The sequence below is a fragment of the Thamnophis sirtalis genome, unplaced genomic scaffold (genome assembly GCF_051295495.1).
Source record: "Thamnophis sirtalis isolate CommonGarterSnake01/CBP01778 unplaced genomic scaffold, rThaSir2_p1.2 scaffold_1, whole genome shotgun sequence".
Classification (NCBI taxonomy): domain Eukaryota; kingdom Metazoa; phylum Chordata; class Lepidosauria; order Squamata; family Natricidae; genus Thamnophis; species Thamnophis sirtalis.
Genome location: NW_028261381.1, coordinates 136075717 through 136098970, shown reverse-complemented (window position 1 = coordinate 136098970; position 23254 = coordinate 136075717). Strand labels below are relative to the sequence as shown.

Genomic DNA, 23254 nt, shown 5'->3' with positions numbered 1-23254 from the left:
ATTAGGAGCTGATCTTTTGTGCCCCTGCTCCTTCTTTTGTTGCCTTTTTGCTCTACTGGCAAGATGTTGTTTGTTTCCAAATAATCCATCATGTTATCTGCAATAATGCCTGTGAGTAATTTGAAGGTTGTTGGCAAGCATGTTATTGGTCTGTAGTTTTCAGGTATTGTTCCTTTAGTTGCATCCTTCTGAATCAAGTATGCTTTTCCAGTTGTTAACCATTCATCAATTTGACCATTTTGTAAAATTTCATTCAGTTGCCTGGCCAATATTGCATGTAAACCGGTCTTACATTTGAGCCAGAAACCATGCAATTGGTCAATTCCAGGTGATGTCCAATTCTTTATTTTTTTACTCGATTTTTGACCATCTCAGTTGTTATTTCTAACACTTGCATTTGCTTGTTGCCAATGCTTTTCTCAAAGTCATGTATCCACTTTGCTTCCTTATTGTAGTCCTTTGCATTTTCCCATAGTTCTTTCTAGAATTCAACTGTGGCCTGCTTTTCTGGTTTTTCACTTTTGGTGACACCATTCACATTAAGACTTTGATAAAAACGCCGTTGGTCTGATCGAAATTGCTGATTTTGTTTATATTGGATGATTCGTGCCTCATATCTTTCAATTTTTCTAGCTGTTGCTGTTATCTGCTGTTTTACAATCTCTACAGCTTCATTGGTGTTTCTTTTACCCAATCTATATCTTCTGATTAGCTGGTCTATGATTTTGTTGTTTTTAAGCCGTTGCTCATGCATGTTCTTTAAGTTGCTAGCATCTGCCCTTACTTTTTTGACTTTTTGTTCTAATCGGATTTTCCACTTTGGCTTTGATGCTTTTTCAATTGTGTGACTAGGTGCTTTGACTTTAATGCCTAGTTCTTTAGTGACTATTACAGCTGCACTGTACATTAACTGATTCATTTCCAAGATGGATCCTGGTTTGATTGTTGAAAGCACTGCATTAACCATTTTCATAATAGGGCCAAAATTTTCTTAGGCACAGTTTTTAATGATGGTAAACATTGCCTTTCCTCATTAGACAGAAAATGCTCCATGATCTTGTCCTTCAATTATTTTTGTTTTTGAGTTAGTTCATCAGTTGGTTCAATGACATTTGGTTCTGGTGGTAGTGTTGTTATTTCCTCCCTGACATCTTCTTCTGGGGGTTCTACTACAATGTCTTTAGTTGTGTCTTAAGTATTGGTTGTTTCCGCTTGTGATATTTTTTTATTTTTGCAAATTGCCTGAATTTCCTCAAGTTTAACTTCACTAAACACTTTATTCTGTATAATAAATCGCCTTTGATCTGCTAGTCGTTGTTCACTAACATTTGAATCTGGATATTGTTGTTTCCATAATTCATACATTCGCTTTAAATAGCCTCTTTTTTCTGTCTCTGAGTTGAAATAACAGGCCATTGTGGCACAATTTTCATCTCCACTATATTTTTGTCGTTTTGTTGGCTGGTCCACTTGTAGCCCACTTGTCGACGGATGCCCAGGGACCTCAACATCCACCGCGGCCTTTGTTAACCCGCGCGACGACTGATGCGGTATAGAATTTTTATTCGTATCTTTCACCATGTTATATGGGTTGGAGGTTTTTTTTAAATGGGGTCAGGTTGCCAATCGGATCCCAACCCTCCTCCTTTCTCATCCGGGCTTGAGACCGACAATGGCGGAGGAGTTGTTGTTGTTGTTGTTGTTGTTGTTGTTATTAATGTTGTTGTTGTTTAGAATGGATTTGGTATTTTTATCCATCTATTGAATTTTTGGAAGAAATTTCCTTCTGGGTTCAGTTCCACATGGGGAGAAAGACACTGGAAACATTGTGGCTGTTTGGAACGATGGTTTTAATGGTGGACAGGATGACATGCCTTGAAGATGTTGGGTGAAGGAAAAAAGGGCAGAGGTGGTGAGAGTGCCTGAGTTTTATACCCTCTTTGGGCTTTTGAATTTGAGTTTGTATTCTGATTGGTTGTCAGACTTCCATGGGGACATTCAGAGGCAACTCCATAGGCTATCCTGAATTGAGCCTTCTGGGTGATGTAATCTTCCCAGGTGCCATGTGGTGAGTCATGTTGCTAGATGAGTAGAGGGATAATCTTACCTTTGTTGGATCTTGGGTGAGAACATTTGTCTATGAGTAGACCTAGCTATCTCTTTATCTCTTAAGTGCTTTAATAATAAAGATATAGATTCCCAGTTTTTCCATGATGTCCAGTTCCAAAGTTACAGTCAATTATATAGTTATGCAGTTCTTATTTCAGAGTTCTGTTCCACCTTAAGTTTATCTGCTTTAGTTGCTGTGGGGGAAATGATGGTGGCCATCTTAGTCTTTTGTTCTACCTTAATGTCCAGATCCAAAATTGCAGTTAGTTATACAAATCTTATTTCAAGATTCCGGACACCTTAAATTCAAACTGGAAGAGAAGCTGGGGGCATCTTACTCTTTTGCCGAGCGAAAAAAAAGGAAGAAGAAGAAAGCAAAACAAAATGGAAAAAAACAACCCTTCATATTTCCTAGTTTGGATTCCGTTATTATTCTGTTCTTATTCTTTCCCTTACCGGGTCCAGTCTCTTGTAGCTGCTCACAATATATCACTTGAAATTAGCCAGATTCAGGTATTCTTCTTTGTCTCCTACTTTTCAAAGTTCTGATTTACGGCAGTTGGTTAATTAAAACTTCCCACACAGTAAAAGTTAGGTTATCAGTTATTAGTAAGAAGAAGTGCTTCTCTTTTTTTTGAGTTAAGATTTATCAGTTGAAGAAAATTCAAACAGAATAAATCTTTCAAAGTATTTGGTTTCTTTTTCAAATCCAAAACCAAGTTTAAAGTTTATATTTGAGTAAGTTTGTCATTTCTCTGCTTTCTCCTTTCTGTCCAAAATTGTTTCGAGTAAATAACTTTTGGGGAGGCTAGTGTTTCAACTCTCAATTTTCCCTTTCTTTCTTTCTTTCTTTCTTTCTTTTTTCTTTCTCTTTCTTTCTTTCATTTTGGAAAAGTACCAATCTGACCTACAGTATTATTTATGTTCTCAGGATTTCTTTGCTTTTTCCAAGTTTGATTTATGGTTGTGGATTAGATAAATTTACCTTACCAACCTTTCATCTCTTCCTGTTCCTCCTCCTGGTCCTTTTGCTTTGACAAGAAGCTCAGCATTTTGTCAGCCATATTTATAGGCTGTCGCCCTGACTCCAATTCAAAAGACAAATCTCTCACCTGCGAGGGATCTGTTGCCTCCCCCTGGGTCTGATGAGACGCTGTCCTCTTTGCCCCCCCTCCAGGTGGGGGGTTCTGGTCCAGACGGACTTTGGAATTGGTTTGTCAGACAGGGTTCATGTGAGGTTCTTGAGAGCCCACACCCCCCACATCTGTCCAGCTGAAGAACTTCCTCTAACTCTATATGAAACTATGTGAAATTTTAAAAAATATACATAAATCATTAAAATCAGTAAAATCAAGCCTAATTAGAATTTTGAATCCAGAGAAGCAAATAGCTATAGAAGAACTCAAAGAAGAAAGGGGGCAAGACATTGAAGGGGTAGAAGCAGAGGGAAATAAAAAGCAGAAAAAACACTCCTTTGGTCCTGGCAGTGGTGTAGGGAAAATTGTGATTCTTTTCCCTTTTGTTTCCCCAACAAAAGGGAAAAGAAAGCTGACAAAAGTGATCTTGGAGGCTGTTAGTACATAAGGAAAATTGAAGCAGGAGGTTATGCCCCAACAAAGAGGAATATAAATTATTCCTTTGGTCACCTGGGGAAATTTGAAGGGAGTGGATGTGTCAAAATAAATTATTATTTTTATTATTATTATTAAAGAGCCAAGGTGGCGCAGTGGTTAGGGTGCAGTACTGCAGGCCACTTCAGCTGACTGTGATCTGCAGTTCAGCAGTTCAAATCTCACCGGCTCAAGGTCGACTCAGCCTTCCATCCTTCCAAGGTGGGTGAAATGAGGACCCAGACTGTGGGAGCAAGTTGCTGACTCAATTTGCTAAAAAAAATTGTAAACCGCTTAGAGAGGGCTGAAAGCCCTATTAAGCGGTATAGAAGTCTAATTAATTAATTAATAAATAAAATAAAAATAAAGAAAAGGGAGAAGATAGGAACAGAGAAGTGGGACAAAAGACTTACCAGGAAAAAAACCAGATAATTAGAAACTAATATATGGGAAAATATAAAGTTAAGATAAGAGCTTTATTCCTAAATATAATAATAAAATGGAGTTGCTAACTGGTTGAACATGATAATGGAAAGATAACTAAATAAAAATTAAAATATATGGAATATGGATAAATATGAAATTGATATGGGGAGCTTGTAAAGCAGAGGTTTGTGATTTACCTTTTTAACATGATAATTAAATTGAGCTGCGAATTGAGTGAATATGACAATACAAGGACAACTAAGCATGGGTCAAAATCTATGAAACATGGACATATATAGAACCTTTTAGATGATGAACAAAGTGAGATGTTTACAGCTTGTTACTTTATATTACATTAAGGGAAGTGTAATGAACACTGAACAGCGAAGATTGTCATCTAGAGATAATTAAGGCTAATCTAATCCAAGATATAGAAAAATGGAGAGGAAACATGGAATATACCTACAATGGGAAACTATTGTGATAAAAAGACAGAATCACAAATTGGGGGCATGTAAGGATGTATAATTATATAAAGATAATAATGACAATAGATGAGAATTGTAACCAGGTCCACAGCTTGACCAAAAATAGGTTGGGGGGGGGCGTTTAAAAGCACAATGACTATATATGTATACTTTTCTGTTATATCACCTTTTTTTTACTAAAAAGGAGAAAAATATGTGTATTGAAAAAGAATTATAAATACCATTAACATAAAAAGGAGCTTGCTCAGAAGCTGAAATACACCAAGTAAATGAGATGAAGAGTGGGAAGTAGAGGAGAAAGGGAAGGAAAGAAGAGAGGGATAGGAGAGAGGACAAGGGGGGGAGAAATGAGGAGTGATAAGGGGAGGGAGGAGAAGGAGAGAGGAAGGGGAAGTTGAGAAGAGAAGGATGACAGAGGAAAGAAAGAAGGTAGGAAGGGGGAGGAGAGAGGGAGAAAAAAGTGATGGACAAAGTACAAATATGGTGTATGGAGAGCAGAAGAGCCAATAATTGTTCTTGGAAGTTGTTGGTTAGATGTATTGATGTAAACATTTAATAATACAATATGATGTTGGCTATGTAATAGTATACATGTGATTATATGTTATGAAAATGGGAAAAAAACTTTAATCAATAATAATAATAATAAAGATAGAGATTGAATCTATTTAGCTATATCACAGAAGCAGCAAGTTGGAAGGTGTTTTTGTAGGAATTAGGAATTTGTGTGTATCTGTGTGTACATGCGCGTGTGTGCAGGCATGTTTGTATTGGCATATTATTTAACATTTTAAACATGTTCAGTGCTATGGTTGGACAATATGACTTTATGTATACCTTTTTTTCCTTTTTTTTGGTGTGCATCTCATCTCAAAGGAAGTCCTCTGCCATTTGTATGACATTAATGAAGCTGATACCAAGGAGAACAGAAGAAAAAATCTACTGCGCTATTCTTCAATAGGTCTTGCTCCCAGCATACAGATCTTCAATAGCACCTACTCAAGAGTCTTCTTCTTCGAAACGTCTCTGGTAAATAAAATGACTGGGGAAGGTAAATTGTTCAGTGGGAAAGAAAGTGCAAGGTTAGATTCCTTTCCTGATATACAATGGCAGAGTTGGAAGGGACCTTGGAGGTCTTCAAGTCCAACAGGACTTGAAGTTGGACAGGAAACCCTATACCGTTCCAGACAAATGGCTATCCAACATCTTCTTAAAGACTTCCAGTGATATCTTCAGTTAGATTCAAGTGGCAAATGATTGAAAGATGTAGATATAGAGAGAGAGACTTCCAGTAGTATGAGGCAACAATAGATTAAATATTAAAATAGTCCTATCCGGTGTACAGCAGCATCTTGCCTTTCTATTATTTTGTAGCAGAAGCCAGCAATCTTTTCAGATGATGGGCATTATTATCTAATTGTACATGTTATAATAGGTGCTACAAAAATATACAACATTTCTAAAATGTTTTTTCTAAAAGTTTTTTTTAAAGCATTTAAAAAACAATTTGCAGTTGTGCAAAAATAGTGATTTTAGGAGACTCGGGTCCTTTATATCCCCCTAACATTGTATAGGATTTGGCAATCTCATGGAATTTCCACCATTTATTTTAAACAAGTTATCTTCCTTTTTAATTTACTTTTGGTTTCCTTTAAGAGACTCATGTGTGCCATGATTCCTGCAAGAATGGGACTACCAGATATTACAGTGCTTGGAAGATTTGAATAAAAAATTGTGAGGAAAAAGTTGAGATTTACAACATTGCTCAGGCTGAAAGTGGAGTTTATTGCAGTTGAAAGAGAAGACATATTTTGATCTCTGTACTTGATAATATTAAATCTCAAGGAAATACACATACAACACATCTGCAGACATACAGTATGTGTCTGTGTACATGTGGCATTCATGATGATTGATACTACTTTCAGGATCAGATCTAAGTTATCAGTTACTGTGAATTACAGCAAGAGATGATTTGGTCCATTTATGGCCCTCGATAATCAACTCTTTGGTACAATTTGCATTAATCTGAATTAAAATTTTTACTTTACTTATGTATTATAAATTGATGCTGCCCGTCTCCCCTATAAGCTGACTTAAATTAAGATGTTCATTTTTGAAGTGGCATAAACATTGTTATTTTAATTTGATATTCCTACAATACATACTCATTTACTTTCTTGGCCAGAAGTGGAGTGCCACTGTTTTCTTCCAGTATACAGTATATACCGTATCTACACCTATAGTCTATAAACTCGGGGTTCCATCTGAATACTAATCATTGACCTCATGTAGTTATTTTAAGATATGAATATAAATAAGAAAATTGCATTACTTCTGTTTTTGATTTTTCCCAAGGAGCTTATAGCCCATTCAAGAGTAGTTTCTCCACACCTAAGCATCAAGCAATAAATTTGGTTAAAAGATTGACTCATGCAGGCTTAGCTAGTAAATTTAGCTGAGAAGAGAACCGAATCTAAACCAACCATACCATACAATACTAAATGCATATTAAAATTATGATGTATAAATGACTATAGCTGTTTAAACTTTAAGTCTGAAAGTCTTTTTCTGACATAATTTCTAAAGGGAGAAGGAGATGAAGAAGTGGATTCATGGTTTATTACAATCCCTAGAGAAACTATTACAAATAATCAAGGTGAGAGATTGCTATAAGCCACGGTGGGTGGCACAGTGGTTAGAGTGCAGTACGATGGGCTACTTCCGCTGACTGCCGGTTGCCTGCAATTTGGCAATTCAAATCTCCCCGGGCTCAAGATTGTCTCAGTCTTCCATCTGAGGTGGGTAAAATGAGGACCCAGGTTGTTGGAGGCAAAACGCTGACTCTGTAAACCGCTTAGAGAGGGCTGTGAAGCACTGTGAAGCGGTATATAAGTCTAAGTGCTAAATGTTATAATAGCACGTTTCTTCTAATGGGATTATTTCTGCTTCCTTAGTTTAATTTGCACCAATGCCCCATAGTGTGTCATATTAAACATAAACAATATAAAATGATAAATTAAATGTAAACATGAATATAAGTAAGAAAATGACATGAACCCCCAAATATGAAAACATATTCATTATTGAAAAGGCAACTGAATAAGTCCACTGAATATGCCTGGGTGTATTGTATATTAAAGAAAGATGTTAATATATTTAGATGTTCATAGGAATTATACTCATATTCTATTTCCTGTTTGACTAGATCTTGCTTCAGTAGAGGAATGGTTTGTAAAATTCAATATGCATCATGGGTTAGGTATGTTCACCACTGAAGGAACATTATTGGATATAATGCGAGGTAAGTTTTAGCTACAGTCCAGGGAAATTACTTGTAGTAGCTACATTCCATTCAAAGCTTTCTGAAGGTGTTCAGATATTAAATGGTGATCATATGATTGACTAAGACACTACAGCCATGAGGAGAGATTTGTTTGTTGACAGTTGAGATAGATTATCAAGTGACTTTTATTACTGGAATTTAGGATAAATAACTCCAAATCAAATATGAAGGACAGATAGCAATTCTTTGTTTATTTAAATGGCATTATTCTCCAGGAAGTATTGGAATTTAGACACTAACTAGATACATAGTATTTAGGATTGGGCTCATAATAATGGGGCTGTAAATATATTTTCAATGATTTTAACAATGAAAATCTGTATTTTCATTCTGTAACTGTATTTTATAGTAAAGTTAGAAAACTGTGCAGAATACACATTTCTTATATATTAACCTCACTGTCTTATATTTTACAGAGCCAATGATTTGGTGGATTTATGAAATGGGTGACTACGTAGATATTACTATAACAATACCTGAGATAATAGATTTGGAAATCACAAAGAGTCCTTGTGCAAGTGATGTAGCAATAATTGGTGTGATTTATAAAAAGAAAGATATGGGTAAGTGCATCATCTTGTAACTGCATATTATTTGATGAGTGTTACATAGCTACAACCCCCAATGATGATAGATTTGCTATCCAACAAGGTAATCTGATATATGTGTACTCAGAACCAAATGCTACTACATGTCCCTATTCATACAGATAATCCTAGACTTATGACCACAAATACGAAATTTATGTTGCTGAGACAGTTGTTACGTGAATTTGGCCCCATTTTACAACCTTTCTTGCCACAGTTGTTGAATCACTGCAGTTGTTGAGTTGGTAACATGGTTGTAAAGTGTTACTTTACAACTTCCCCATTGACTTATTCTTGTCAGACGGTGGCAAAGGATTATTACATATCCTGGGATACTGCAACCGTCATAAATATGAGTCAGTTGCCAAGTATCTGAATTTTGATCACATGACCATGGGGATGTTACAACAGTCGTATGTGCAAAAAAGCCACTTTTTTCAGTTCTGTTATAACTTTGAACAGTCACTAAATGAACTATTGTAAGTCAAGGACTATCTGTACTTACTTAGGAATAAGTCACAATGAGCTCAGTGGGTTTAATTTCTGAATAAATAAGTGAACTCGTAACAGACTTTGTCTTTTAAGCCTGTAAAGGATTACACAATTATGTTTTGCTTAAGATTGCAAGATATTTTACTGAGGCCAGAGATCTATAAACGTTAGAATTAAGTAAATTTATTTCAAATTTACCACACATACCCAGAGACAAACAAAAGTGTAAGAAATTTGCCATCATCCAAATTTGTCTTCTTATTGGTACTTCATCACCATATTTTCACTTTTTTTCCCGACAGAAGCTGAACAAGGAAAGAATCCTGTTGGGCAGGATTCTGTGTTGGTAGTTGTTTGTGTTCTTTTTTCTCCATGAGGACATCCTGTTTTGGGAGGAAGTAACCGCCCTCTGGGGAAAGGAGAGAAGATCCCACTGCATCAGGCTTCTGAGTTGATTGACATTTGCCTTCCTACCTTTCTACTTAGCTATAATGTCCAAGAGGCAATTGGTTATAAGTTATAACATAACCAGGGGTGGTATTCAGCCAGTTTGGATAGTTTGTAGGAACCAGATGCTAATTTTACATCGGGTTTGACGAACTGGTAGTTGCAAGGATTATCTGGCCCACCCACCCTGCCTCGCCCCACCTAGGAGTCTCCACGTGGCCCATTTTGGATGTCGGTTAAGTACAGGGCCTGCATAGAGGCTCTGGGAGGGCGAAAAACGGACCTCCCAGAATCTCCGGGAGTTTGGAAACAGACCCATTTCTGGCTTCCAAAAGGCCTCCAGAGGCCGTGGAAGACCGTTCTTGCCCACCCTGAGACTCAACAAAAGCCTCCAGAGCCTGGGGAGGTCAAAAGACAGGCCTCCCATAAGTTCCCGAAGTCTGGAAATGGGCTCATTTCCGGCCTCCGGAGGGCCTCTGGAGCCCGTGGAGGCTTTTTTCACTCTCTTGGAGGCCCGAGAAAAGCCTCCGGAGCCTGGGGAGGGTGAAAACGACCCCCCCCCACATACCATGGTGCAGGAGACCGAGTAGGCCACGCCCACCATGGCCACGCTCACCCAGCACCAGGCAGAGAACTGGTGGATAAAATCTTTGAATCCGACTCCTGGAGTAATTTCAAGAAATGCTAAAATGATGAATCTTGTAACTAGTTCTAAAACAATTTGCATAACTTTCTTCTGCTGGTTGTCTCAAAAGTGGTTTTTTTCCCTCCAAAAGGTAACTGGACTATGTTTTTTCCTTGAGGAAGAAGACATTCTGTTACTCATCCAAGAAGCTTCTTCAGTTATGGCTATCTGGGGGTGGGGCGAGGGGGGGGGGATGAAAGGATAGGTTCTGACAACTGTGCACAACTAAGCCTTGCATCCCTCCACCACCACCATCTAGCCAAAACTGATGAAGTTTTTTGATGCAAAGCAAAATCTCTTCTTTTTCCTCAAGGAAAAAACACAGTTATACTTTTTTGGGGGAGGAGGGGAAGCAACTTTGAGACAACCATGACCTGGATGACTGAGAATCTCCATAGAAATATTTCTTCTGTTGAGAAACCTGTTGATTGGGGACACTTCCACATGGTCTTTGAGTTGGTCTCTTTCTGGCTTAGCTGAATTGAATTCAGAATCTTGCTTATACAGAACATAAAACTCAACTGTAATCTGTTTAGCTACTCACCTCTACTTGCCACGTTTTGTTACGTTTTCGGTCAGAACAAGAAATTCAGTTGAGCTCTTATGTTCTGCAAGCTCCTGAAGATGCAGAAGGGCTTCCAACTAGAGATGAGCTATGACTATAGTAAATGTTGCTCCCTTTGCAGTGTCATGTCCCCACCTATCCTGTAAAACCAAATATAAAAGAAATGCCTTATTTCTCTTCATCCACGGGAACCCAAATCTGTTTCACCTCTAGATGACTTGTAGAAATGGGAAGCCTACAGCACTGTACTATGTATTAATATCACGATTTGTATATAATTCTGTTTTCATGTCTGTATTCTTTTTCTGGGGATTCATAGGACTAATTATAGGAATGACCTACGATGGATTTACGACCCCAGATGTAATTTGGCGTAATTTAACAAAAGACATTTGTGTTCTCCTGGATTACGGTAATATTTTCTTTTCAATTAGGATATGTCTTTTTTCATTTTCTGTATTCCTAAATTTTATGACAGAAGCATAAGACTCATGTAGCCCTAAAAACTTAACTATAGGCTTCAGAGGTCTCTCCCAGATTTATACCAATTATCATTTTTGATAAGTCTGGAGGGAGAAAATATTAAATAATGTGATTGGACTGTAAACATACTATAACTTAACTATAGCTTAATTAAAATAAAAAGTAGGCTCAAGATAGAGAAGTATCTTGACAGACTTGAACATTGGGCCCTATTTAACAAAATGAAATTTAATGTAATAGCAATAGCAGTTAGACTTATATACCGCTTCATAGGGCTTTCAGCCCTCTCTAAGCGGTTTACAGAGTCAGCATATCGCCCCCACAGTCTGGGTCCTCATTTCACCCACCTCGGAAGGATGGAAGGCTGAGTCAACCCTGAGCCGGTGAGATTAGAACCGCTGAACTGCAGAAAACAGTCAGCTGAAGTGGCCTGCAGTCCTGCACCCTAACCACTGTGCCACCTCGGCTCCTCAATGTAGAGAAAAGTAAGGTGCTATACTTAGGCAGAAAAACCAAATGCACGGGTATAGAATAGGTGGTACCTGGTTCAACAGTAGTAACTGAAAGAGGGATCTTGTAGTAAACAATCACTTAAATATGAGCCAGCAGTGTGCTGCAGCTGCCAAAAAAGACAATACACTCCTTGGATGCATTAATAGAGGGATAGAATCAAGGTAAGATGAAGTGTAAATATCACTTTATAATGCCTGGGTAAGATCACCCTTGCAATATAGCGTCCAGTTTTAGCAGCCACAATATAAAAATAGATGTTGAGACTCTAGTAAAGTGCAGAGAAGTGCAACAAAGATGATTAGGGGATTGAAGACTAAAACATATGAAAATGGTTGCAGGAATTGAGGGTGTCTAGTTTAATGAAAAGAAGGACTAGGGGTGACATGCTAGCAGTGTTTTAATATCTACGGAGATGCTGCAAAGAAGGGGGGGTAAACCTATTCAACCATTGCTTCCTGTCCTGAAGGCAGTACAAGAAACAAGGGATAGAAATTAATCAAGGAGAGAACCAGCTAGAACTAAGGGCAAATTTCCTAACAGTTAGAACAATGAATCAGTGGAACGACTTGCCTCTAGTGGTTGTGGGTGTTCCAACAATGGAGGTTTTTAAGGAGAGTTTGGACAACCATTTATCTGAAATGGTACAGGGTTTTCTGCTTGATCAGGGGGTTGGACTAGAACAACACCTTCAAAGTTCCTTTCAAATCTGTTATTGTGTTATTAAATTCGGTTTTTCTTTCCTGGTCTGGTCTGATGCTTTTTGGGGAAAGGGCCTGAAAAAGTTGTATGCTCCATTCTTTAAGGCCTATTAGAATTCTGTATGGTAATTTTATGCTTTGGAGAGAAGATCCCGATGCATCATGTCATCTCTTCACTGACTCAGAATAATCGCTGTTCTTTTAATCCTAAAAGATAATGGCCAGTGCCCTTATAAGCAGTTGGAGTTCAGGGGGTTTCAATTAATGCCTCATAACCAACTGGCTTTTCCCATGAATTGTCCTGCTGATGTTTCAGTCACTGTTATTTAATTGCCAAATCCAAGCTCGAGTGAGTTGATGCCCCTGTGCATGCCCAAATCTTTCCCTCTGTTTTGTACCATCCTCCTATCAGTGCTCCTTTCTTCTTCTTCTTTTTTCAAAAATGCACCCAATTTGCAGTTTCCAGATTAAATATATGGGTTCAAATACATTCTGCATTTCTCTCAAAATTTCAAACCAGAAAGCAAAGTGTTCGATCACATAACCGGTTGTTAAATCAGTTGTAGCCCACCCCTAAAGACTATCCTGATAGGACTCAGAAAACAAGCATATATATTATATTGAAGTTTTTAATCTTCAATAAAATTTTCCCAGGAAACAAATGTATTTGCTTTAGGTGTTTTGTTCTTGGTGCCTTGCTGTTGTTCATTTATCTGTCAGCTCCAACTACACTGGTCTTTAATATATTAACATAAATATCCATTCTCCTTGTTGCATCATACAGTCCATCTAAAATCCATTGTAAATCATTCAAGTTCTCAGATAGCAACACAATATTTTCGGCATACCTGTAAATCTACACAAAACTTGACAAGCATTCCTTACGCTTATCTATCTATCTATCTATCTATCTATCTATCTACCTACCTACCTACCTACCTACCTACCTACCTACCTACTCCCTCAATCCTCAAATTTGGATGTTTGAAAAATGTACATTATTTGCCTTATTGGTAGAAAATAATGTTAAAAGATATAAAGAAAAATAACCACTCTCCCATGAATCTTTTTCTTTTCTACAGATTGCTCTGGTCTTGCACTTGTGGATGTCCTTCTAATAAATACACGTTTAATACTACTTACTACATTGGGTCTATTTGTCAGTGAAGATATGCGGCATTTTACTGGAACGAAAATTAAAGTATGTTTTGAATATACCCTTCCCCTATGATCTGGTGTAGTAAAGTTAACAAAGAACATACTGAAAACATGTTCAGAGAATGTTTGAAAACAGACATTTTAGACTTTTAGAAATCTTTTGAAGGAAACTGAGGGGTGCCTATAAGTGAGATCAAACTAAAGAAGTAGAACACAGAGTTAGAGGAAAAAGTTAGAAAAAGTGTAGTGAGGAATCGAAAGAGGTTAATGCATTGTTTATTTCCATAGAAAGATATTCACAAACTATTTCATAGCTACTCTCTCTGCATCTTCTATTAAAATGAAAACTAGTAACAAATCTGATGATGGCCGTATATTGAATCATCCTGAATCAAGAGTATAGCTCAAGATTTGGGCTTGCTATAGACAAATGAACTCTTTTCTTTCATGCATTTATTTTAAAGATACATAGCCTATATTTCTATTTAAGTCAGTGATCTGCTGTAAAGCTATTAACTTGTTCTTATGGCAAGTTTCTTCTGTGAATTTAAGGCAATCAAGCCTTTTCCCTCATGGCACTTCAGAACAAACACCTGTGTAAGTCTTGGAGATGGTTAAAAAAAAACACTTGAATTTGATACCAACTTTCTGGTAAGAATGTCATGGTTCCACTACAGTTTCCACTTGAAGTCTTTTAGTAAAAGGCTTTGTGATCTAGGAATACTTTCTATGGTATAAATCGACCGTTGACTTACCTGAACGGTCCTCCTATGTGTGCTGCGAGGGGAATCCAAGCATGGGTTAACTTTGTCCATTAGCCTAGAGACTGAGTTATGCAAATTGGTGACCACGCCTCCTCTGACTGGTAAGGTCAGTTTTGTACGAAGTCAGCCGTTTAATGATGTATAACAATAACAAAATAGGCCGGAGCCTAACAGGTATACAAACACGGCAACAATAACAAGATACAACCAGTCACAAACAGTCATAGTCAAGTCAGAGATCAGAGTCAATCAGGTGAAAGTCATGACAGCCCTGGCCAGCCGAAGCTGCAGGCGGGTTTGGATTCCCCTCGCAGCACACATAGAAGGACCGTTCAGGTAAGTCAACGGTCGTTCTCCTGTGTGCTGCTTGTGGAATCCAAGCATGGGACATGCCAAAGCAATTAAGAGTCAGGGCAGGAGCTAGGCTGGCCAAGGTCCCCCGCAGGGGGGAGCACCTGTTGCAGCACACGCCGCCCAAAGGAGGCCTCAGCCGAGGCATACACATCAACTTTGTAGTGTCAGATGAATGGTGAAGGCGTAGACCAGGTCGCCGCCCTGCAGATTTCTTCCACTGAAGCTTGCGTGGCCCAGGCCACTGTGGTAGCCGCACTCCTGGTAGAATGGGGAGTGATGCGCCTGGGAACCTGCCAAGATTGACTGCCATAAGCAAGGGCGATGCAGGCCTTCAACCAGCGACCTATCGTATGGGAAGAAACCTTCTGCCCCATCGACAATGGCTGAAAGGACATGAAAAGCACCTCCGAACGCCTGAAAGATGCTGTGCGTTTCACGTAGCGACGAAGGACCCTGCGCACATCCAGGTGATGCCATTGGCGCTCCTGCGGATGAGAAGGATTGGGGCAAAAGTCCGGGAGGACGAGTTCCTGAGCCCTGTGAAATAACGTGTTGATTTTTGGAAGAAAGGCAGGGTCCAAATGGAGAACGACTCTGTTGGGGTGGAAAATATAGAGGTCCGCCCGAACTGACAGCGCCGCCAGTTCAGAAACCCGTCTAGCTGGTGTAATAGCCACCAAAAACACGGTCTTAAGAGTGAGTAGTCGAAGACTGATGGAAGTAATAGGTTCGAATGGAGAGTCCATAAGCGCCCTGAGCACTAAGGTCAAATCCCATGTAGGGTAGCGTTGCACGGTCAGAGGCCAGATGTTGGCCACCCGCTTCAGGAAAGCCTTGACTTGTGAATGTTGAGACAATGAATGACCCTGACCGCCCCCAATCACTGTGGCCAGAGCCGTGACCTGCCTGCGAAGCGTGTTGGGTGCCAAATCTTTGTTGAGACCCGACTGCAGAAAATCCAAAACTCAGGGCACCGAATCCTGCAGGGTGTCTGCCCCCGCCCGGCAGCACCATCTGCAAAAGGCCTGCCAAGTAGCCTCGTAAATCCGAGTGGTGGAGGGGCGACGAGCCGCTTGAATTGTGGCGATGACCTCGTTGGAGTAGTGAAGCTCGATCAGCAGAGCCCGCTCACGTGCCACACGGCTAACTGCAACAACTGGGGGTTTGGGTGTATGAGAGCCCCCTGGCAGAGCTGGATTTGTTCGTCCGGAATTCTCCACAGGCGTGAGATCGACAGGTGTACAAGGTTGGCATACCAGGGGCGCCGCGACCACATCGGAGCCACCAGGAGGACTTCCGCCTGCTCCGTCAGTATCTTTTGTATGACCGCCGGGATCACTGGCAGCAGCGGGAAGGCGTAGAGAAGGCCGGCTGGCCACGGGCTGCTCAGGGCATCCACCCTCTCCGCCCCGGGAGTCACATATCTGGAGTAAAAGTGAGGCACTTGAGCATTGTGAAGTTGTGCGAACAAGTCCACTACTGGGCTGCCGAACCAGTGAAAGAGCTGTTGGAAGAGCTCGGGATGGAGTTGCCACTCCACATGATCCACCGTGGCTCTGCTCAACCAATCTGCCTGGACGTTGGAGTCGCCCGAGATATGCTCCACCTGGAGCGACAACAGTCTGGACTCCACCCAGTGATGCAACATCTCCGCCTCCAACAGGAGGGCCCTGGATTGCGTGCCCCCTTGGCGGTTGACATGCGCTTTGGCAGCCACATTGTCCGTTAGGATCAGTACGTGGTTGTGGCTCACAATGTCCTGGAACTCCCGTAGGGACAGACGGATGGCCCGGAGCTCTAGCCAATTGATGCTGTTGGTCAGCTCCCGACTCGACCAACTGGTGCCAGCCGGTTCAAGGCATGGCCGCCCCACTCGAAGAGGCTGGCATCTGTCGTAACCTGGATACGATCCGGCTCCTTGAATAGGCAGCCTTTGAAAAGCTTGGAGGATGTCCACCACCGAAGGGATCTGAGTGGCTTGGACGGTAGTCGAACTTTGAGCTGTGAATGACTGCTGTGAGACCTTTGATAAGGGAGCAGGAACCATTGCAGAGGTCGTGCGTGAAATCTGGCCCATGGAACGATGTCGATGCATGAAATCATCTTGCCTAACAGCTGGAAGAGCAGGGCCAGCGGCACAAGGCGCTGAGCTGACATCTGGGTCGCCAGTCGTTGGATGCTCTGACATCTCTCCAAGGACAGGAAAACCTCGCATGTGGCAGAATTGATAACGGTCCCCAAGTGAAGCAGCGATGTAGTAGGCTGCAGATGACTCTTGGGAAGGTTCAGGACAAAACCGTGCCTCCACAGGGAGTCCATCGTTACTTGAAGATCCCAAAGGGCCTGTTCCTGGGACGGTGACAGGACCAAGATGTCATCTAAGTAACAATTCACTCTCACGGGAAGCGAGCGAAGGGAAGCCGCCACCACTGCCAGGAGCTTGGTAAAGGTATGCGGGGCCGAGGAGAGATCGAATGGCAAGGCTTTGTACTGGAAATGTCGGTCTGCAAACTGGAAGCACAGAAACTTGCGATGTGCCGGGTGAATGGGCACATGGAGGTATGCTTCCTTGATGTCGACTGATGTCATCAAGTCACCCTGGCGGATGGCTGCCAGGATGCTCTTTAAGGACCGCATTTTGAACCTTTGGTACTTGATGTACCAATTGAGTCTTTTCAGATCTAAAATGGCCCGCCATCCCCCTGAGTTCTTGGGTACCAGAAACAACATTGAGTAAAACCCCAGGCCTTCCTGCCCTCTGGGAACCTGTTCTATGGCATTGATGGATAAGAGATGATGTATTTCGGCTTCCATGAGGCGCCGTTTCACAGAGCATCTGGGGACTGGACACCTGATGAATTGTCTCGGGGGGATGGAGAGAAATTCCAGGGTGAGGCCCAGTCTCACCACCTGAAGGGCCCAGGCGTCGGACGTGGTCTCCTCCCACTGATGAGCGAAGTCCAGCTGGCGGACCGGTTACCAGATCCACGAAAGGACCACCCATAATAGGACCACCTATTATGGGATTGCGCCTGATGCTGTTGGCGTCCCATATTCCTGGACCCCGCACGGTCCTGGCCGTGATCCTGAGTCTGGTGGAACGGCCTATTGTAGTGGGGAACAAAGGGAGCCGCTGAATATCCCGAGTAGCCACCTCGAAAGGACTGGCGTCTACCATATGGCTGCTGCCTCCTGTTGATGCGTCCCCCAGTGGAGGGGAGAACATTGCGTTTGTCCCTGGTCTCAATGAGTATGGGATCAAGAACGGCCCCAAACAATGCCCTGCCCTTGAAGGGTGTGGAAGCTAAGCGCCATTTAGACTTAACATCTGCCTGCCAATGGCGAAGCCACAGCAGTCGCCTGGATGCTACATTGGAAACTACAGCTCGGGAAGCGAACTTGGCCGCATTAAGAGTGGCATCCGCTGAGAATTCCAGGGCAGCCATAATTTTGGTGACATCTTGGTGAAGATGCACCTCATCAGGGGCTAGCCTTTCCTGTAATTGCTTGAGCCAAAGAACTGAGGTTCTATTAAAGAACGATGCTGCTGTCACAGCGTGCAAGGCCCATGCTGCAGCCTGGTGAGTCTTACGAATGACAGTTTCAGCCTTGCGATCCTCCGCTTTCAGACCCTCAGAAATCTCAGAGGGAATGAGGGCCGGGGAGGCCAGAGCCGCTACTGGTGGATCCACAGTCGGAAACTGCAAAATACTCTCCAAATCAGGAGTGGAGGTGTACAGTTTCCTGTCCCCATTGCTTGGAGGGGTAACCGCAGTCAGTTGATCCCACTGTTTTTGAATAAGATCCATAAAGAGTTTTGGAGAAGGAATCACCTCCTGCAGTGAGACCGGCTCAGCGAAGAGTCGCTCAGTGGAATCAAGGCCTATTGCAGAACCATCCTTAGAAGCCATGTCTCCCATATGGGTAGCGGCCTTAGCTTTATACAACAATGACTTGAATAACGTGGGTCGAAATAAGCTCGAGGAATTAGGCTGATCGAAGATCAAACCCTCATCATCAGAGAACTCCCTATCAATCAATTCCCCTTCCTCCACTAATGCTGAATCCTCGCTGTAAGTAGAAGGAAGAGGCAAAGAAGACCCAGCTGTAATATCGGGAAGATCCATCTGTGGGACCTGAAGACTAGGCTCACTAGGGGCACTGGTAGTCACAGGGGGTTGGTTTCTACGGATCAATTCCGTAGCTGCAGAAATCATCTGGTAAAGATCTGGGGAAAAACCCTGATCATAGGCTTCTATAGGCCTGAGGCCTGCAGCAGTGGGAGTAAAGGTGGCGGAGGGGTCAGCACGGGGCATCAAGTAAGCTGAGGTAGCCTGGGCTTCAGCAACAACTGGGGGAAGTTGGATCCCCAACCCCCCCACCCCAGCCTCCGGAATAACGGGCAGTGGGTGATCAGGAGACCAGGCCTGGTGTCCTGCAGGTGATGGAATAGGAGCTGGAGAAATACGCTGAGAAACTAGCATGGAAGGAGAAACTCTACCTTCCCCAGAAGCCTTAGAAACGTTCTTTGATTTATCTTTCTTTTTATGGCCTTTATCCGGAGCCCCAGATGCCTCCCTGGGCCTCTGGCTAGTGGCTCTAGATGCACCCCTGCCAGGACTCGAACTAATCCCCATTTGGGCAGACTGCTGGGCCTCAGTAGATGACTCTACAGTACCCCCTGAGGTGGATTGATCGGCCATTGTAACTTTAAGAAGTGAAAAGACTCAAATAATACAAAAAGGCCCCGGTTTACTGTGCAAGAACTGCAGCCTTGTGGTCAACAAAGGCAGTGGCAGCCCGATCCTCTCACCAAGCGATCAAGCTCAAAGTGAGGGAAGTGGAAGGGGCGATGACTCAGCAGCCTTCCTGGCGCGAAGAGACCAACGCCCCATCCCAAAGGCCTAGGGCGCATGCGTCGGAAACGGCTCCAAAATGGTGGGCGCAAAATTCAAACCGGCCGTTAGATGGCAAGCCGGTCCGAGACTCCCCCGCAGGAAGAGAAGCCGGCGGCAGCACTGGACGATCCTGTCAATCCCAGCGACGATGTAGCCAGGCAAACCGTGCGGCAAACAGCGGGTAAATGTGGCTGGTTCCTCCCGGAGCAACCGCGCCGCAAACGGCGGGCATTCCCGGTCCTCCGATGCGGCTGGCAAAGGCTGCAGGCGCAGCAACAAGCCATCGGCTACAAACCTTATCGCGAAGCCCAAATGGCAAGCACATAGGGTAGAACGGGCGCTAAGCCCAGTGCCAAGCCTCCCATCCAATGATCCAGGCTAGTTCCAAGCCCAAATGCAGCGGCTGTAAGAGCCAGCAATGCCTGCCATGAATCCAGGCAGTCAGGAAAACTGGCAGACAGCGAACTGCTGCCTCTCCTTACATGTAATAAGAAAACACTCACACACATCACTTGAAAATCCAAATAAAGGCAACTTTATCTCAGAAGACTGGAGAGAAAATTGGTATACGTCTCGTCTGGCTGGACTGAGTAAAAAAACTGACCTTACCAGTCAGAGGAGGCGTGGTCACCAATTTGCATAATTCAGTCTCTAGGCTAATGGACAAAGTTAACCCATGCTTGGATTCCCCAAGCAGCATACAGGAGAAGTAAGAATTCCTATGTTGGACCGCTATCTGTGGCAGTCATTCTAAGAAAGTAGAAAAGATTTAACTGAAAAAAATTAACAAGGTTAACTGGATAGATAAGCAGTTGTGGTGGTGGAAAAAAACCACAAAGAATCTACAACAATGGGTTCTGTATAAACATTTGAGAGTAGAAACCTAAGAATGATGGTGTAACTGCCCTCGTTTGCAATTCCAGCAGCCAAATTCCTCAATTAAACCAAGTCCCCATGCCTGAAATATTTGGCAATTAAATGCTAATACAAACTCAGGAGAAATGTATAATATTGGGACACAGCACTGTATCGAGGTGGTCTACGTATTAGCAATAGCACTTAAACTTATATACTGCTTTACAGTGCTTTACAGCCCTCTCTAAGTGGTTTACAGAGTCAGCATTTTGCCCCCAAAATTTGGGTGCTCATTTTACCCACTTCGGAAGGATGGAAGGCTGAGTCAACCTTGAGCCTGGTGAGATTCAACTGCCAAATTGCAGTCAGTCAGCAGTCAGCAGAAGTAGCCTGCAGTACTGCACTCTAACCACTGCGCCATTTCGGCTCTTAGGTGAATATGTAATATAATATATAATATATTTCTGCACTTGCTTTGCAAGCTTTAGAAGTTTTAATTTCTCCATACATTTATGCTTTTTCATTTTACCTTTTCTTTCTTCCAGTTCAACAAACCATCTTTATGTGGCTTTGAAACGGTGAGAAATTGCTAATATTTTTGCTACGGTCATACTCATAACATTCAATTATTTGACATGCTATTTCACAACATAATCACAAACACTTGAAAGAGGTTTAGAGGTTTATTGGATTTATATGTCGCCCTTCTCCCAAGGACTCAGGGCTGCGTACAACATAAAAGAAAACACATATTACAAAAATTAAAAGGGACATTAAATAAAGTATCCAAACAAACCCAATTGATATTTACAATAAAATTTTAAAAATTAAATTAAAATTAACAATCAAATCAATCCTATATTTTATATTCTTCAGGCCAGGCAGCTTCTGACTTCTCTAAGTACTTGCTTTCAACATCTTTCTTTTAAAAGAAAAAGAAAAGAGAGGAAGGAAGGGTCTTCAAAATGATACATTAGAATATACAACCAAATTATGAAATGCAGTATACTTAGTTTTCAGTAGTTTTCAGCCTACTTCTTGGTAAGACAGAACAATATGGGATAGACAGTATCATTACCTGATGGATTTGTAGTTGGCTGACCAACCACACTCAGCATGTGGTCCTTAATACAACTACATATACTTGGAGGGAATTATGCAGAGGGGTTCCCCAGGGTTGTTTCTTGAGACCAACTTCTTAATAAATGACCTAGATGAGAGGATTGAAGGGGCACTTGTCAAATTTGCAGTTAACACAAAAGTGGGAGGAATTGCAAAGATACAGGATTCAGTACTTTGCTTAACACTGCTGTACTGTTCTATTGGCACTTGTGAACAACATTTGGAATAGTGACTCCAGTTCTGATCACTGCAATACAAAAAAAAAGCCCTAGGAAGAGTACGGAGAACAACAAAGATGGCAAGGAGTCTGGAAACGAAATCCTATGAAGAATGGCTAAAGCAATTACTGTATATACATTTAGCTTCGCAAAGATAAGACTGGAGACCTGATATCTTACTGGACTTGGAGAGGAGAAGGCCAGGTCTATTAAGATCTTTTATATAAGCCTGTACGACCTTCGCACGCTGCGCAATTTTAACTGGTATGGTGAGTGTATGGGACTTGCATGTGTGAATGAATGATCCCACTTTTTTATTACCCCATTATTGTTGTATTTTATGTGTTTTAAATACGTGGGGACTGCTTGCGTGAACAATTGAGTATGTTTGATTCGGAGGGCCTGTCGGGGAATGCGGGAACCATAGGGGTGGTTGATGGGACTATGGACGTGGGAGTGGGCCGGAGCATTACGGTCATAACAGGGAGGGGCAGATATGGCGGGGACTTTAGGGCTGGCCATTACCGGGGAAGGAGGGCTCGCTACGTCACAGAGATCCCTCCTTCCGGCCCTACGAGTCCCACTCCAAAGCCAGGTGGTGTGAGTAATCAGGATCCTGGCCTCAGGCTGCTGGCGCTAAATGCCAGGTCTGTAGTTCATAAAGCTCCTCTCGTCCGGGACTTAATTTTGGACGAGAGGGCAGACCTGGCATGTATTACTGAGACCTGGCTGGGCCCGGAGGGAGGAGTCCCCCTCATAGAGATGTGCCCAGAAGGTTTTCAGGTGCTCCATCAGCCGAGAGCTCAGAGAAGGGGTGGGGGTGTGGCCGTTGTTATCCGAGAGTCTCTAGCACCTCGTAGGATCCCTGTTCCGGAGCTTGTCGGGTGTGAGTCCCTGCTGGTGAAGTTGGACCTCAAGGGTCAAGTGGGTCTGCTGCTAACGTACCTGCCTCCCAACTGCGTTGCAGCAGCCCTCCCCTCGCTCCTCGAGTCGATAGCCAAGCTGGCAGTTGAGTTCCCCAGACTTATGGTTCTGGGGGATTTCAATCTGCCTTCGCTCGGTGGTCACTCTGACGGAGCGCAGGAGTTCATGGCTTCCATGACAACCATGGGCTTGACCCAAGTAATCTGAGGACTGACCCACTCAGCGGGTCACACGCTCGACCTCGTATTCCTCTCGGAGCAGTGGAATTGTGATCTTGGTCTGAGGGGTAGTGAGATCTTGCCCCTGTCATGGTCAGACCACTACCTATTGAGGCTTGACTTTCGGAGACCAAACCCCCACTGTAGGGAGGAGGAGCCGACCAGGTGGTTCCGCCCCAGGTGACTTATGGACCCTTTGGGGTTCCAGACGGAACTTGGGGTTATTCCTGATACTCTCGCCCGCAGTCCGGCAGAGACTCTGGTTGCTGCCTGGCACTTGGCAGCGACGGAGTC

At 42.5% G+C, this 23254-nt stretch overlaps 1 protein-coding gene across 1 annotated transcript in view; it reads left to right on the top strand.

Moving 5' to 3' along the window:
• Window positions 1-23254, top strand: part of LOC148049744 (cation channel sperm-associated auxiliary subunit beta-like) — an 88020-nt gene that overhangs the window by 13689 nt on the left and 51077 nt on the right. The window contains exons 3-10 of the mRNA XM_087704610.1: window positions 5510-5662; window positions 7223-7292; window positions 7842-7937; window positions 8396-8542; window positions 11075-11167; window positions 13532-13650; window positions 14770-14778; window positions 21024-21056. Coding sequence (XP_087560736.1) covers window positions 5510-5662; window positions 7223-7292; window positions 7842-7937; window positions 8396-8542; window positions 11075-11167; window positions 13532-13650; window positions 14770-14778; window positions 21024-21056 — 720 coding nt within the window. The remainder of the gene's footprint in view (window positions 1-5509; window positions 5663-7222; window positions 7293-7841; window positions 7938-8395; window positions 8543-11074; window positions 11168-13531; window positions 13651-14769; window positions 14779-21023; window positions 21057-23254) is intronic.